This window comes from Dermacentor albipictus, chromosome 1 (genome assembly GCF_038994185.2).
Source record: "Dermacentor albipictus isolate Rhodes 1998 colony chromosome 1, USDA_Dalb.pri_finalv2, whole genome shotgun sequence".
Classification (NCBI taxonomy): Eukaryota; Metazoa; Arthropoda; class Arachnida; order Ixodida; family Ixodidae; genus Dermacentor; species Dermacentor albipictus.
The window spans coordinates 324,365,352-324,382,428 of NC_091821.1; the positions used below are offsets into that span (position 1 = coordinate 324,365,352).

General features: G+C 42.0%; 1 protein-coding gene across 12 annotated transcripts in view; it reads left to right on the top strand.

The window, feature by feature from the left end:
* The window catches only part of Ndae1 (Na[+]-driven anion exchanger 1), a 248,863-nt gene that overhangs the window by 195,783 nt on the left and 36,003 nt on the right, over positions 1 to 17,077 (top strand). For 11 of the 12 annotated variants that reach the window (XM_065453181.1, XM_065453180.1, XM_065453183.2 and 8 more), the window contains exons 7-15: positions 19 to 162; positions 3,314 to 3,462; positions 4,480 to 4,725; positions 5,940 to 6,086; positions 6,759 to 6,859; positions 8,963 to 9,137; positions 9,657 to 9,790; positions 10,895 to 11,072; positions 15,432 to 15,710. In XM_065453181.1, coding sequence (XP_065309253.1) covers positions 19 to 162; positions 3,314 to 3,462; positions 4,480 to 4,725; positions 5,940 to 6,086; positions 6,759 to 6,859; positions 8,963 to 9,137; positions 9,657 to 9,790; positions 10,895 to 11,072; positions 15,432 to 15,710 — 1,553 coding nt within the window. The remainder of the gene's footprint in view (positions 1 to 18; positions 163 to 3,313; positions 3,463 to 4,479; positions 4,726 to 5,939; positions 6,087 to 6,758; positions 6,860 to 8,962; positions 9,138 to 9,656; positions 9,791 to 10,894; positions 11,073 to 15,431; positions 15,711 to 17,077) is intronic. The other variant, XM_065453184.2, reaches the window with a different exon arrangement.

The following is a 17,077-nucleotide window of genomic DNA, read 5'->3' on the forward strand; positions in this document are numbered from 1 at the left end:
ACCAACACTGACACCCAGCCAACGGGGGCAAGGATTCTAGTCCGTCACTTAACCCCGACCCATCGTCTGTGGTGGTCTCAACGACACCAGCTGTCACAAACGCCGAATCAACAAACCGTGGAGGCTGGCGTCCCACCAGAACCCTCAGAGAACTCTTTTGTGGTAAAGGTGCCTCACAAGCACACATGCAACCGCTCGCTCTTGTTGATGTGTCTTGTCTGTGGCTGCATTCCAAACCACCACCCTGCTGGAAGGCTCTTGCACAGAATCTGGAACAGGTTTTGTTTTGCCATTGCTGTTAATGGAGACCTTAAGCATACCACTTGCACTCTACTGTTTCTGCTACTGTATTAGCCACCTGCCAGTTTAATGCATGCTAGCCAAGTTCTGCCTCACTTGAACATGGCTTCAGTTAGCTGGCGCGCTCAAAGCTAGCAGGTGGCGGAGGTTGGTAGTGCTAAAGGTGGAGCAATAGTGGCTTGCTAAAACTCTCTAATGACAAGATTCGCTTTCTCTGGTCAGTGGTCTTTATTCTCTGGGTGCCCACTGCATAACATCGTCTTATGTACTTTTTCTAGAATGTATAGCATGCACTGAGCAATTTAAAAGTTAGGCAAAAAAGAGGTGAGGCGTGCAGACAGGACACAAAAGTAGAAAGGTGGACAACACGAACGCTGTCTTTCTGTTCACCTGTCCACCTTTCTACTCTTGTGTCCTGTCTGCACGCCTCACCTCTTTTTTGCATAATGAATGCTTACCAACTAGCTCAGCTTTCTGTCGTTAAAAGTTAGGCTCGATATCTCACTGATAGTTTTCAATCTTGCAGTGTTTCCGAGCAAGTTGCATTAACAGCAATGCATGTGGAAGAGAAACTTCTCAGGCACACCTTTCATAGGAAGAGCTATGCTCCTAAAAGGATCAGTTAATTTCTTGGTTTTTAAGCTAAGGCATTCAAGCAGCTTTGTCACTGCTCAGGATGAAGCTGTGCAGGCTACACATGTTGTTGCATCCTTGAATTTCAACCCTGACAAGCTATGAATATGGCAAAATGTACAGCTAGCCTGAATGGCATTTCCAGACTTCTACGATCCTCTCTGCCTTTTCCTTAGCTTAAATTTCTCAGTGATTTTTTTGTGGGTAAAGCTGGAAAAACCTTTGCAATCTAGACGAAAATTTGGTCATCGGAGTTGAGAGCATTTCCAGAAGGGTGACCAGGAAACCGGAGCTGCTACTGGTAACAAAGGCACCTTGGAGGCTGCGCAAATGCACTGGCAGCTAACCTGACACCGACCACATGCCTGATATATTGTCACTGTGTTGTGGTGGTGGCCACACCCTGTTCAGCTTCTCTCATCTTGCGCACTGCCAGCTCTGCTAACCCCACATGTTCAGGCCTTGTCAATGACTGTGGGGCCCTATTTCCATGAATGCGATGCCCAAAGCGTGAGCATCAAATGTGACCATTTTTTTTTTTGCATGCGCCTAATAAGCACACTTGGACTATATCTCAAGTCAGTTTCAACGTTAGTTCTGCTACCATTACTTGAACTTTCGACAGGTGAACAGGCCATGGCTTGTCCTTGTATATTCAGAGGTTATATATTCTCACTTATGCCAGGATGAAGTCAGAGATGCAGCCAATAGGCAAAATTCATTGCCATACAATTTTACTTGTGCTTCCACTTGATCAGTACCATTAGCTGATCATGGCAGTAAATATTGTAAGTTCCTGCTTACAGCAAATTTTAAGTTTGCCATTGGCACTCAGAATGCTGAAGCTTCTGTATTTATGTTGTACAAAGAAAAGTGAAGCAATAGAAGTCAATTGTAAAAAACACAGCCCTAGTTTTAGTCTTTGGTGACAGTTATTTATGGCCAAATCAGCACCTTATGTAGCTTTAATGTCTTGCTCTGAAATAATTCACTCTTTCAAAGTAGTACTACGTGCTTGTGACAGAAGTCACATGATGCTGCTTTGGATTTTCGTCGCATTCATGTGAACATGGTTGCTGTATGTATGTATATGAAAAGGAGACTCCACTTTACACATAGCATATTCATAGGCCTTATGTGTTGTTATCTAGTAACATAAATTTTTTATGTGCAGTCTTAGTGTGCAAATCGCAAATATTTCTCTTCTTTGGAGGACTGAAATCTTTGAGTCGTAACCGAGTGGCGGCTTTAGAGACAAAAAAGCAACACTGCATGTGAAGGATAATGTGACGTATCTACAGGTACTTTCTCGGTACTGATAGATTACTTAGCCAGATATTTAGTCTAAATAATTCAGCAAAGTAGACATTTCAACAAGTGTCTTGGCACTTAGGCCCTGTCAAGTGGAGTCTTCTACTGTGTGGGCTGTTGCTTCAATATCATTGGTTGTTCTGTACAGCACAAGGCCTGCAGGAAAAAAAAAGTCCTGTTCTATGCTGTTGTGCTTTTGTTATGTTCAGTACAAGAAGTGCTGAGACTTGTGGCCTGTTCTGTGTCTGGCACCTGCACAACTGTTCTGTGTTCAGTCAGTAATTTGCAGTTCTTATCTGTGCAATGTCATTTTCACCTCCTGAAGCTAGTAATATGCTCTTGTATGCACATGTGTGGAAAGATGATCCTGTGTGGAATGAATGAAATGTCTGATATATTTTCTGCTTTCCTTTAATTCTGCAATATAACGCTTTGTGACAGCAGCTTGCTCTTGCTTCTAAGTAAGCAACATAATGCTTATAGTTAACAGAACAGTGCTTCATTATAAGAATTGCTGTTACTAGTGCAGCCTTCTCACTTGTTATAACTATTTACTTTTCTTTATTTAGGAATCAAACTCAAGATTGCCTGAGTAATATCTCTCACTGGCTAGCCATTGAGAGGACCATTTTACTTAATGTGGCAAAGCTTTGCTATGGACCAGTTTGTTGAATAGAAGCGTGAAGTAAACTGCATAAGCAAAAAAATGTGTGCATAAAAAGTGCACATATACGTCTATGACAGTGACTAGTGCAGATAACAATCGATAGATCAGCACAACTGTCCATCATATGTGTTTATTTTTTTGTTGTGTCCACATTCACATGCTGCAGTTTTCTTGATACTATTGTTTATCACTTTTGACTCAGGCAGCTTGTTTTCTATTTTTTGGAAAGCTTGACTAAGAATAGCAATTCTTATAGTGACGCATGGCACCTTATTGCTGCACTTGTATCAGCAGTCTCTCTAATGAGAAAAAATGCACACCGTAAGTTGTAATCAAAGCCTGTCAGTTGCCATAGGAGTTGTGATAGTTACTGAACAGAGGTGTTCCTTTTTCTATGAACAGGTGGCTCTGGCAACAACACAGAGGGCATGACTCAGAGCCCCAGCTCCAATTCTCTTCACATTCATGCTCCACACCCGGCACTGGCACACAGCGGCTCCACTCTGACAGATGCTGCCACCAATGCCAGTTCTCCTGACCTCCAACACAGGGTCAGCTTAATCAAAGCTCATTGTTATCATGCACTACTATGAGGTTTGAGATATTGTAGCTAGCTCTACAAGGTGAGGCATGGAAGTGAGGGGTACACAGGAGTGATTGGGCTGTAAGGAATCAAATTAAATCTAGCACGAGAATATAGTGAAAAGTTGGAGAATTGGCTGATTTCTAGCAAATGAAGATGGCAAAAAATTAAGAAAAAGAAACAATTGAAGTCTACTATATAGAAAGAGCAAAGAATAAATGTAACGAATAAATTATGTCTGGCTGGTGAAGACACCAATGAATCAAAGGGAAGGATCAGTTTAGATTAGCGTGTGTCCTGGGTCCCTCTCATTCTGGTCCAGCCTCTGTCAGGTTTTTATGTGAAGATCATTCATGTCTTGCCTATTCTTGCGGGGAAAAGGTGTATGGCACATTACTTATGAAAGTACCTAGTGCCAGTAAGCTGCACTAGGAAATAAACAGCACATATTTGCATAGCGACAGAGGAAACACACATGGCTTGAGCTCTATTTGTTACAAATGAATTAAGAACATGGCACAGGAGGAACACTGCAATTTTTGGGGAAGAGGGCTAAGGATAGTCTTTTTATTGTTTGTTGCACTTGGTATGTAATACGCTACTGATGCTTTTTCTTCTTTTCTGAATTCCTGCTTCAGGAAATTTCTGTCAATTTAACAGCAACTCATAATTGGGTTGAAACAAGATAAGTTTTTTGTGGGCATATCTTTAATAGACATGTCTTTACCAAAGTGCCTTAAAAAAAGCTCACCTAGCTCTCAATCAAGCCTTCAAAAAATGTCTCTCGAGCACTTCACATCGGGCTCAGCACTTATTAATTTCATTAATTGACCTTATAGTATGGTTTTGGACCTGGTTACGTTATTTCAATAAGTTTCATTTTGTCCTTCTGCCCTGCTTTCAAAGGATGCGCAACTGGTGCTGTGGCCACTGGTACATGTATCCCTCGTGAGTACTGACACCTCTTGGGCTTGTGTGTGCGCAGTTAAACCAAGCATTCATGAAGAAAATCCCACCAGGAGCCCAAGCGTCCAACATTCTCGTTGGCGAAGTCGACTTCCTCGAACGACCAATTACTGCCTTTGTGCGGTTGGCGGCCGCAGTGCCCTTGGGTGACCTCACTGAGGTGCCCGTGCCTACTCGGTTTCTGTTCCTGTTGCTTGGGCCTCAGGGCAACATGGTGCGCTACCACGAGATTGGCCGCGCCATTGCTATTCTCATGTCTGACGAGGTGAGTGTACAGTGTGCCTTCTGCTGCAGGTTTACATGATGCTGAAGAGGCGCCTATGAGCAATGTCAGCTACTCCTATAGGGAATGCCAGTGTCTGTATTTATATCTGCAAGCAGAATTTTCATTAACCTCCTCAGGCCCAACAACCTCTTATTGACACGATACCTTATAAAGTCAATTCTTATTGTCAACCACTCTCTTATGAACCTGAAAAATGACTTCTTTGATCGGATGGAACAGGCACACGCTCACGTCAGCACCTCCATGTATGTAAGCAAAGAGTCCACCTCACTGGTTTGTTCAGATAAATGTGTCTTTTGTTTGTCCAATATCACATCGCAGTTCCTCGTGTTAACTTTTCATTCTGGATTGCTGCTTCATCTGGTGCCTTTCGAAATGTACTATGTACACATTCATTTTTCATTGTCAGTGACAGTGGAGTGGTACATCGCAGTCCAAGTATCAATCTTTCTTAAAACCGATGTGAATTAACAGGATGATTACATGCTTGGCATACAGTGTCGCCTGAATGTATAGCTTATCATTCCTGGTTTAAGTAACGACAAGGATGAAAGCCGTTGTCTGTGGGTGCATACACTGGGCCTGAAAAGGTTTACAGCCTTGCAAGCTTAGAGTAGATAACTATGCTTGCATTGGTAAAGGATACATGGGCTGTGTGGCATTGTAGTATAATTTTTCTTGCTCTTACAGCAAACTTTTAGACTAAACAGTGACTAAACGTTTTTGTACTCACTCATACACATGCTTAAAAATTTTTTCATAAGCTGTGCGGAGGTTGATAACCACAAAAATAGTTTCTTGTGGTCAGTGGGCTGATTGTCTCAAATAAACACTATGTGTCTGTCTTTGGAATGCGTTTATCGCCACATGAAAGAACTTGGGCATACTCGCAAGACAGTTTGTACAGTTTTCACCACACCTTCTCAGCTCTGCCACAGTGCTATTGCAAGTCCCAATATGTGTCCTGAGCATGTTGCTGGCAGTTAGTGGCATTAATTAACTGAGGGGGCAAATTGATAATGGAATAAAGGTTGAAGTGAAGAGGGACTGACACTTTTCCTGTTCCTATCACCATTCGTCACCATGATTTTTCATATCATGTTTCTCACCGTGGGACTACATGGTAGCCCTCTTCATTTTTTTGTCACTCCTCTGGCTGATGTCGCAATAAGTGAGCGCTCCTGTTCTTTCAGGTCTTCCATGACGTTGCTTTCAAGGCCAAAAACAGAGACCACCTTCTGGCTGGAGTTGACGAGTTCCTGGACGCAGCCACAGTGCTGCCTCCAGGTGCCTGGGATCCTTCCATCCGCATTGAGCCCCCGCAGCATGTTCCCTCCCAGGTGGGCTCCTTTCTTCCTCCCATTGTAGCCACAGTCACTGCACTCTTAAAAGAAATGTCTGATTAGTGTTCAAATATAACTTCCAACATATCTCGAATGTCGTAGGGCCATAGGAGTCTCTGCATTAGCTTCATCCATATTGCAACAAGCCACTAGAATAATATTAATGTCTTTAATGGTTATCAGCAGTAATAGTCCCTGTAATAGTCCTTTAATGCTCAGATTTATTTGGTGTGTTGCTCAATGTATTGAGAGAATATTTACGAGGAATTTTAAGCTAAGCATTATTCGTAGGTTACCCTTCTGAAGTAGCAAAATGTCCCCTTTTATTATAACAAGAGGCTTGGTGAGCCAGAAAAGACGCTGATAAGAAAGATAGGTGCTGATACCACCCTGAAGTATTGTAACAGCTCATCCTAATGTCATGGATTTTAATGCTGTTTACTCAGGTCTAGGTGATTATTTGAGTCATCAATTAATTCATCATTGCACTGTGATTAGCTAGCACAACCACCCCAAAAAGGCGTTGGTCCTGGGTTTGAAACCCAGACCAAGATGAATTTTTCCTCAGCTGTGAAGCTTTCTTTCTGACAAACGAGTGTGTGTTTCCTTTGTAGCTTCATGCTACATTCGGGTGGGTGACAATATTTTCCTTTCATGCGTGGGTGTCAGGAAGGGCGCAAGAAGCAGGAGCCTTCAAAGGAACCGGCTTTTTCTCCAGAGGAGGAGGAAGAAAAGGAAAGAGAGGAGAGTGGTCTCAAGAGAACTGGAAGGTAAGTATGTTCAGCTAGTGTGGACAAGGAGTCCCTTCGCTGCTGCAAGAGAGTGAGAGACAAAAAAACTGAGCGAAGGTAATGCCACACAGGTTAATCGGGGAGGGGGCAAATGAAAGCTCAAACAATGTGTAAGATAGGAAATTTGGTCCTTTCTTTGCATTATTTTTCCTAACAGCCTGTGTTGTGCAACCTTCACTCTTACACGAAAAACCAACTATACTCACAGACACAACTTTCTGTGGCGATGAAGGGAATGCTAAGGAGTCAAAGCAAATGTCTGACAGCGCTCGTGGAAATAGTCCCAAAGTCTCATTTGCGATTGTTTAAGCTGGAGAACAGAAAACATAAACATGTTAGTTATTACAATACTTTTATTAAAACAAGACATAAAATGTACCACTTAACATAATAAACAAATTTTATTTTTCCACTTTATTCTTCTGCATATTGCCAAATGTGAAACCAAGTAGCAAGCTATGCTGATTTAGTGTCTGCTCTGAGAAATTATAACAGAAAGCCCTGTCGAACTTGGCCAGACTACTTGGCATAGTATCACAGATGCAGTAGCTCTGCCCCTGTAAGTTTTCCTTCGTTGCCACAGAAAGTTGTCTGGTGGCATACTTGTTTTGCAAGCTTTACTAATTGAGAGATGAGTTGCGACATGCGTGTTGGCATGCTTCTCAAGGACAGACTCTCGTGTAAGATAAATTTTGTTAATGGGAACAACATGGGGACCTTTTTTGAAGACACTGCCTTCCTTATGCAAAAAAAGTGAGGCATGCAGACAGGACACAAGAGAAGAGAAGGGGACAACACGAACGCTCACTGTCAACTGAAGGGAGCACTGAGGCGAAAAAAGAAAGACGACACAAAACTAATCTGCGCAAGCTCCGGAATGGCATCACCATGTGTCAGTTGGGCACATGTGCCGGCCTACGTGCTCGACTGACACGTGGCGATGCCATTCCAGAGCTTGCGCAGATGAGTTTTGCGTCTTCTTTCATTTTTTGCCTCAGTGCTCCCTTCAATTGATAGTCGGCGTTCGTGTTGTCCACTTCTCTTCTCTTGTGTTCTGTCTGCATGCCTCACCTCTTTTTTGCATAATGAATCCTTACCGACTAGCTCAGCTTTCCGTCGTTCGATGCCTTCCTTAGCAAGTTATTCCAACTTTTTCGTATTGGGTGTGTGAATTTATAGCCTCTTTTGTTAGTTGATACTGGAGCTGGTGTAGACTAAAAATGAATGCAAATCTCAAAGATAAATCAGGTGTCAGTGGCACCAGGGCTCTCGGTATTCATACCAGTGGTGCTAGTGGTTGCCGGTGGTGTCAGTACTGATGGTACTAGTGTGCAATACTAGTGGTACCTGTGGTACGATAGTAACACTGATAAAGAAAGCATTCTTACATTCTTCCCTCGTGACAGCTAGTGTTTTGAGACATCGTCGTTGAGATGCTTCACCTCTGGTTGAAGATGCAGACGCTGTTGTTTGAGATGCTGCGGGCCTCTCAGAATAAATTATATGTTTCGTACACATCTTTCTCACCCCAACTTGCTCAGAAAAGCATTGTCTTTTATCGATGTCAACTAGAGGTCGAATCATCTTCCAAGTGTTTAGTTTTCCATTAGTTTACCATAGATATTAGTGTGCTTTTGTTAGGTTAACATTCTTGTAAGATGGATTTCCAAGGTCTCTTGAATCTTGTTAAAGAGAGCTTACTATACATCTTTTTAAAAACTGGCTTGTTAACATTCATAACATTCCCTATAAATGCTATATTAATTTTTTTTTTCTGCTTCTGTAGATGTCCACTTTTGTGTCCATGGCAATATATATATTTGCAAGCAAGCAACAGAGTTCGATCATCTGTTTTTTTATTTAAATGAGGAAGAAAAACTAAATGTGCCAGCTGGGAGAGATGGAGGGGAATATTGGTATTGTAGGCAAGGGACACACATGCTAACATTTAATTGTAGTCTGTCGGAAGGGACATTAAGGATTGCAGGAGCTATCATATCCTCATCTCTTTGACAGGATTTCCACTTCAGTTGTCCCTTTCATTGACCACCGCATCTCTAACATAAATATTCCGTTGCACAGGTTGTTTGGTGGCCTTATCAACGACATCAAACGCAAAGCGCCATGGTACCTGAGTGACTTCAAGGATGCCATTGCCCTTCAGTCTATTGCTTCCGTGTTCTTCTTGTATTTCGCCTGCCTTACGCCCATCATCACTTTTGGTGGTCTTCTGGGCTCGGCAACAGAGCAGAGAATTGTGGGTATTACTATCTATACTAGCTTCTACTTTTATGTGTGCTTTCAAGTTGTAGTATTAATGTAGTTTAAGCTCATCTTTGAAGCTCATTCTTGATGAAAAAGAAGAAAAAATTTGTGCAAAAGATTTTTATACCTTCAGTGCTATTAGCTTTAAAGAATTAGGAGTTGTTGGCAGATATCCCCAAATCAATAATGTGCTCTTTTGTCAGAGGCACTACTTATGAGTGCATTGCAACATGTATTGGTAAATTGCAATGGACAGCTTGGCAAAATGCTGTAGGGGAATTTCTGATGGGAGTCAAGTAACTAATGACATTAATTTATATGTGCATTCATTTTATTGTTATAGACAGACATGCTGTTAATGAGAACCAGAATGCTATGATTGGCACTTGTATTCAAATACTAATATGCTCTGTGTGTATTTGAGAATTTGTTTTTCTTAGTTGTGTGCAGTGCCTGGCAGGTCCTGTATAGCAAGTGACCAAATGAACCCTCCACCATTGTGTGCTTGCAGGCAGCCATGGAGAGCTTGATGTCTGGAGCTGTATGTGGAATCCTCTATGGCCTATTCAGTGGTCAGCCACTGACTATCCTGGGTAGCACTGGACCTGTGCTAGTATTTGAGACAATTCTATATGACTTCTGCAAGTGAGTTGTCATGCTGCCTTATTTCCTATGTGTTTTATACTCATTTTAACTGCCATTAAATGTTCACAGTGTAGTTGTAACCCGCCACAGTTGCTTAGTGGCTGTGGTGTTGGGCTGCTTAGCAGAAGGTCGCAAGATCGAATCCCGGCCATGGCGGCCGCATTTCGATGGTGGCGAAATGCGTAAACACCCTTGTACTTAGATTTAGGTGTACGTTAAAGAACTCCAGGTGGTACAAATTTCTGGAGTCCCTCACTATCGCATGCCTCATAATCAGATTGTGGTTTAGGATGTAAGACCCCATTATTTAATTTAATTGTTTGTGTAGTTGTAGCGTAACCTACTGGGATTATGGCTAGAAGTTTGAAAGGAAAAGCCAACGCCATGTGGATGGCAGCCTATTCTTTCATGAATCTGCTCCCTCCTTGCAGTTTTCCATGCTATTGTTAATCATGATCAAAAGTGCCAGGCAGGTGCAAATAAGATAGGAGCATCTTGTACATGCACTAACTTAGAGCCTCTTTAAATTTGTGATGTGGTAAGTCTCTGTACAAGTGACCAAATTATCACGAAAAGAGGGAGAAGAGGAACAAACACAGTGATAGCAGATAGCACACTGTCACTTCTTGTGAAACACACATAATTCAAAAGTTGATGTCTATGTGTGTTTGTGTGTGCATGCAAGTGTGGGCATGTGCATACACATGTGTGTCTGTGCTAATTTGAGAGGCTTAAAAGTAGGTGTTTTTCCGACACCACTGAAGTATCGCAGGTATTGGGCACATGTGGGGATTTTTGCCATTTCAAAGGGCTGAACCTGCACCAACACACTGACCAGTCAAGGACTATTTAAAATAAAAAGTTTAACACAGAAAACAAATTTACATTCTTCGAAATATATGCATGATAGACATATAGAGATTGCTCGCTTGTAAAACAAAAGCTTTCTGTGGATCTGAGTTTGAATTGCAGTGCAGATCACATGTTTGTTAATAGTAGCATTGGTTCCATGAACTTAGCAGGAGTTTTCATGGATAACATTACTAGGAAATGCAAGTTGAAAACAAGTAAGAAATAATGCCTGCGATGTTTCAATTGTTTCAGGGACCATGACCTGGACTATCTTTCACTACGGCTATGGATTGGCTTATGGACAGCAACCATCTTAGTTCTCCTCGTGGCCTTTGATGCCAGTGCATTAGTGTGCTACATTACACGCTTCACAGAAGAAAACTTTGCAACCCTCATTTCACTCATCTTTATCTACAAAGCCGTTGAAAACGTAAGTTGTTTGAATAAGCCTGATTTATTAAAACAGTGTGAACTGCCATTGGCAACACAAGTAAACATGCTAGTTTAATGCGGCAATTATAAAATTGAGCGTAATTGAGTGCACATGAATGTCTGCTGCCTTCAAAGTTGCCTGTTGTTGCCTCCAAAATAATGCGCTGAAGCCAGAAACCTCCGAGTATGAATCATGTATCTTAGAAAACCTCACACAAGATGGCAGCTTCACATTAACACAGTGGTCAGTACATTCAGCTATTTCAGTCCACAGTGGTGGTGGTAAGAAACCTAATCTTTTACAGTGGTAGCTGTAATGGGCTCACTCTCCTGGTCGTTTTGATGTCCGCTGGTGCCATTGCTGGAATCGCAAAAATCTTTGCGTGAAAATTGTGAAGGAAGAAAAATTATTTGTGTTCCTTGGGGATTTAAACTTGCGACTAATAGATTATACATCTCAACAACTCTGCAAGTGTTGCAGCAGAGGAGAATACTGATCGTGGAGAGCTTGATGGCACCAACAGCTACCATGATTGACTAACGCCCGCTCAACAGCTGTGTACTGGTTAGAGCTGGCATCTGCACCTTCTTCGTATTCTAGCGAGTCGCATTCCCAGTGTTGAGGTGGTCCTAAATTAAGTTTTGTTCTACATTTAATGACAATTAACCAGCGCATATGCTTCGTCTTCATTAGTTTTCTTCGTCTAGTGCTTGGATTCTTTTCATGTTTACTGTAAGGCGCTGACGTTGTCTTTCATTCAAGGATAGTGCGAGTCCTATTAATGGATTAGCCCAAAGCTTAATTGGAATAAAACCGAACGAATCCAGCAGTAGGAAGTTAAAGGGTTGTTTTTTTTTTGTTTTTTGTTAAAGACGGGTAAGAGGAGGAAGAAAGCCGATTCTGTATATATCATAGCACCAGGAAGCGTGACTTCCACAAATGAATAGACTCGCACTTCTTTCACTTCTCAAAAAGAGCTTGCTTATTTGCATCTATAGCTGCGATTGTTTACTCCAACAAACACCACACAAAAGAGTCTAAAGCTTACTGTGCATTATATTTTGCCGACTATTGTCACTGCTTGGCATTACAGGTGAAAATGTCATCTTTTTAAGTGCGATTTTATTCGCCCTTTACCTCCACTTTGCGGGTGATGCTGTTTTTGCCAAGTGTACAAATGTGCAACTGAGATTGTGACTGGATAGGTAACTTGTCGCTGGCTGCTGTCTTGTCAGGCATGGAGGTTGCTGAACAACAAAGGTCACTTGGCACTTGCCCATTCACTTTGCCATTCTTGACCAATGCCTCAGAACGAGTGTGTGCCACTGTGATGCAAGAGGTATACAGAAGCCTTAAATGCATTGTAGCAGCTGAGATGCGATGAGTGGCTGCACTTATTGAGGAAGCTGGCCTGACCATGAAATTGAACTCGTTGAACACGGCTGAGGGATCGGCTAATATTGCGAACCACGTAGCTGGGCACCGAGCGTGTTATCCACCACGTGCCGAGCGAAGTTCGTCCTCATTGCCACCATGTTAACGGTGGCGCTACAGTATTTAGATATGTGTTGCCATTCTATGTGCATACACATCTCATGGACGTTTTCGTTTTTCCCTCAAAAGTATATCATACATTACCTTTCTCCTCATGATGCAGACATTTAACAGTTATGAGCATGTCACCTGCTTTTGCTGCTACTTCACTAGCTCAAACAGGCTTTGCCTAATTTAGATTTGAGCATTGTGCCAGACCTCTCCTTCTCCTTTTTTATTCTTCCTCTCTCTCTCTCTTTGCTACTGTATTTACTCGCATAATGATCGCACTTTTTTGTAAAAAAAATTGACGCAAATTCAGGGGTGCGATCATTACGCGGGTTAAATTTCCCGCGAAAAGTACAAATTTTTTTTATCCTGCATTTGCTGCGAGATGACAACAGGTCAACAAATAGGTGGCTGCTGCTGTATGTAGTGCGGGACACCAAAACAAAAATGGCGGCTTGCGGAGCAAGCCGAACATGATCTTTTTTTTTTGTTGTTGTGAGTACATTACGTGTATTGAAACAGTTTCTTTCGTATCAGCAATGAATAATATCGTTAATATCGGCAAGTTTGACGCAATAACATAGCCATGTCCACTTTGAGGGGACAGAAACAGATGGCCGTGCTTAGCTGCGAGTGACATAGAAACACATGGCAGGCATGCTGCGGACACTGCGGCCATTTGTCTTCACTACTACCCTAATACGGCATGTTTCCGCTAACGGTAGGCGAATATCTTAGCTAGCTGTGTTACAAGCGTCGGCATATGAATAGGGGACACTTCTAATGTATCAGTGTAAACGTCGTTACTATCGTTGCCGCTCGCGATTTGTTGCGTGCCTACGAGTGCAGACGAGAAGAATCAAAAGGCGCCTTTTTTGTTGTTGTTGTTGACCACAACCATTATGAAGCCTACACATAATGCAGGCAAGTTTGGTTTTAGCTTTTTTTTGTCATGGAAGTGTGGAAAGTGATGAAAGGAATGAAATGGGGCATCTGCTTAAGAATGTTTGGTGCATGCAGACCGCTTGGTTTGTCTTGAAGAGTTGTTCGCGTAGCATTTGAAATATGGCAAGCGTGATCATTATTAGCTAGACTTGGCATGCGACATATTGCTGTGGCAAGTTTGGGGTGCGATCATTACTCGGGAAATTAAAAAACATTGAATTTTGACGACAAAATTCAGGGGTGCGATCATTATGTGAGCAAATGCGGTATATGGTTAAGGAAGTAGGGTGATTGTGAGTTTGGCTCTTTGTAATGAGGGAACTGTCACATGATTGGAAAGACCTGGCGGATGTACAGACAGATCACAACAAGTTTGGAGCTCTCAACTGCTGTTGCTAGAATAATAGGAGTGCATGTTTAGGTATATGTGCTCATATAAGTTGGTAAAGTTATTCTGTGGCAATCAGCATGGGAGCTATGAAATAGGAGTGGCTATGTAGGATATTTGTTTATAAAATGCTTATGTCTAAGGCGGTGCAAACATTCAAAACATATGAATATTGAATTGAATATTGGCCTATTTGATTCAGTGTTCGGAAGCATTAATCAATTAGGCCCTCAAATCGAACAGTCACTATTTGAAAAGCTGAATATTTTTCAAATAGTTTTCAAATGCTTTACGTTGTCGACTGTGCGCACTCGAGCATGAAATTGACAAAGAAATGCGATAACGTTTATCCCAGTGGACATAACAGTCAACAGCACGCTACGTCGTTCAGACAGCCAGACTTTTCTGGCTAAACAACGTCACTTGCAATGAAATATTTAGACATGCCTTTTGGCAGTGGGTATTGTTTCATACAATATGTAAATACAGCACCTGTGTCCTCTTATTTGATTAAATATGAGTATGTTTCATTAAAACATACTTTATACAGTAGTTTGCCACGGCCATTCTAATTAAAGAAAAAGCACATTTCTTTCGGTTTGCCATTGCAGATCTTTTCGTTCTGCCATTTGGTCGTGAAGGCAGACACAGTTATTAATTTGGCCAACAAGGCTACCTTTCTAAACTTTATGTGATAATGCATGATCACGTATGCTCCGGAGAGACCTGAGTTTGCGGGCAAACTGCTAAGCAATTGTTCTTAGTTCTCCCTTTGTGCTTTTAATAAAGCATGCTACGTATATGTAGCATGCTCCATTTAAAAATTTTATTTTTAAACTTTATTTAAAATATTTATTTATAAAAGTTTGTCACTGCACATTATAATGTGCAGTGACAAATCTTTTCTAACGTTGTGAATACTAGGATGTGAAAATTGTTTGATATTAATAGTATGGAGGCTGTACATTATTTTCAAACTATTAGAAACATATTTGGTATTCGATTCAGTTTTGACATCTGATTCCTATTCAATTTTATTTGCTTCTGGCACTATTCAATTAGCATTATTCGATTCGGTCTCAAAAACCGCATTTTGCAGTCCTACTTATCTGTAGATAAAATGCCTGCTTTTAACTTTTATTTCAGTGGACTTCTTAAAATTTAATTTAATTGAATTCTGGGGCTTAATGTGTCAAAACCACGACTTAATTATGAGGCATGCCATAGTAGGGGACTCCGGATTAATTTTGACCACCAGGGGGTCTTTAATGTGCCCCCAATGCATGGCACACAGGTGTTTTTGCATTTCGCCTCCACCAAATGCGGCCGCTGCAGCTGGGATTTGATCCCACGACCTCGTGCCTAGCGGCGCAACACCATAGCCGCTAAGCGACGGTGGTGGGTAGTGGACTTCTCTAAAGGGCGATATGTATTCTAATAGTGTGCGTACTGACATTGGTTTTTGGTTGTCATCTGTGCAGGTGTTGAAGATTGGCCACCATTACCCAATGAACCTGGATATTGACGTGCGTGTTGACTGCTACTGTGAGCCGCCAAATGGAACGGACTTGTACAATTCGACTTATAACTGGACCGTGTTGAGCAAGCATGCCTGCAAGGAGGTCGGAGGCACTCTGCAGGGTCTGGGCTGTCAGTACTATGCGGACGTGTTTCTGTTCTCAGTGCTGCTGTTCATCACCACATTTGCACTGGCCGTCTTCCTCAAGGACTTCAGAACCACCAGCTACTTCCCCACCTATGTGAGACTCTCCTGCTTCTTGTTTTGGTTTGCATCGTCGCAAGGGCAGTTGTTAACATGTTAAGCTCCTGCGGTACTTGTGTTTATTAATTTACCTGCTCCATTTACCTTTGAACACTTGCTTTTGTGGCCAATTACATTCATGGTGCCACGAGAGGAACTCTAGAACTGCTTCTGCATGCACAGGCTGCTGGCCAACAACGCTGAGGCACTCCTTTGGCCACGTGGCCCTTTGTGCCTGCAGGAAGCAGCTTGCAAAACTTAAATTGAATGTTTAGAGCAAACAGGACTTGCACTCAGGTGCTCTACAAACAGTGCCCATAGTAATGGCATGCAGGACCATGCAACAAATATACCTGTGGTGTGACACTACATGCAAACAAAGGTAAATGTTGACTTAGTTACAGACTGTATAGGTGTAACTGTATGCAGTAGTATTTCGCTAATTTGACTCCGGTTAATTCATTCAATCTTTCATTTAATTCAATCCTAACGAAAGGTCCCAGTTGGCGCTCATGCATTTCTATGGGCCCAGACATTTATTTCAATCCTAAAGTTGGGTTTTGCTTAATAATTTTAACTTACCAGCCAGCATGCACATGCCTGACACCTGTGGTGATGCCAGTAGCCACCCCTTTTGTGGCAGCATGTCCCGATGAAGCTTAGGGGACTTTGGATGTGTTTAACACAGGTCAAAAATGTCTCCCGTCAAAAACCCTCATTTGCAGCTTACCCTGGGATGATTTTCAAACAATAACAGTAGCTCACAATGTTTCGTCATGGTATTTACCAAATTCTAATGTGTGCCCCTTTCTTTACCATGAAAATTTGGCCAAAAATCAACTGCACGGTGCAAGTGGATGCAAAAACAAAACTTCATTTGCAGTGTTCATATTTACCGCATAAAACTGCTGCACTGCGGTGAAACTGACTGTAGGAAACCGGCCACCATTGTGCAACACATATTAGACCCTTAATTCTTTTTGCAAGAAAACTGTGTACGCATTAAATTTCTACTTTGTTTGGGAGCTTTAATGTGACTTCTATGTTAGTTTACTGCTTTGGACACATAAAAAGCAGGCAGGCATTTGATTCGGCGTTTGTCAGAATCAGGAAAAACCTACTGCCAAATGAATAAGGTGGCGCATTCGGGCGGCTTTTTCTGTATCTTGTTCATTTCGTCCCACCAGATAATTCGATCAATTTCATCGGTCCCATAAGGTTCAAATTAACAAAAGCTGACTGTAGTAAGTAGTCTTCAACTACTTACTACCGTCCCCTCTCCTACCATCTCTCCCTATCCTTTACTCCTGTTTTGACTTTGGGATCAGCCCAGAGCATAAATAAAAAGGTTGTAATGTTTCTTTG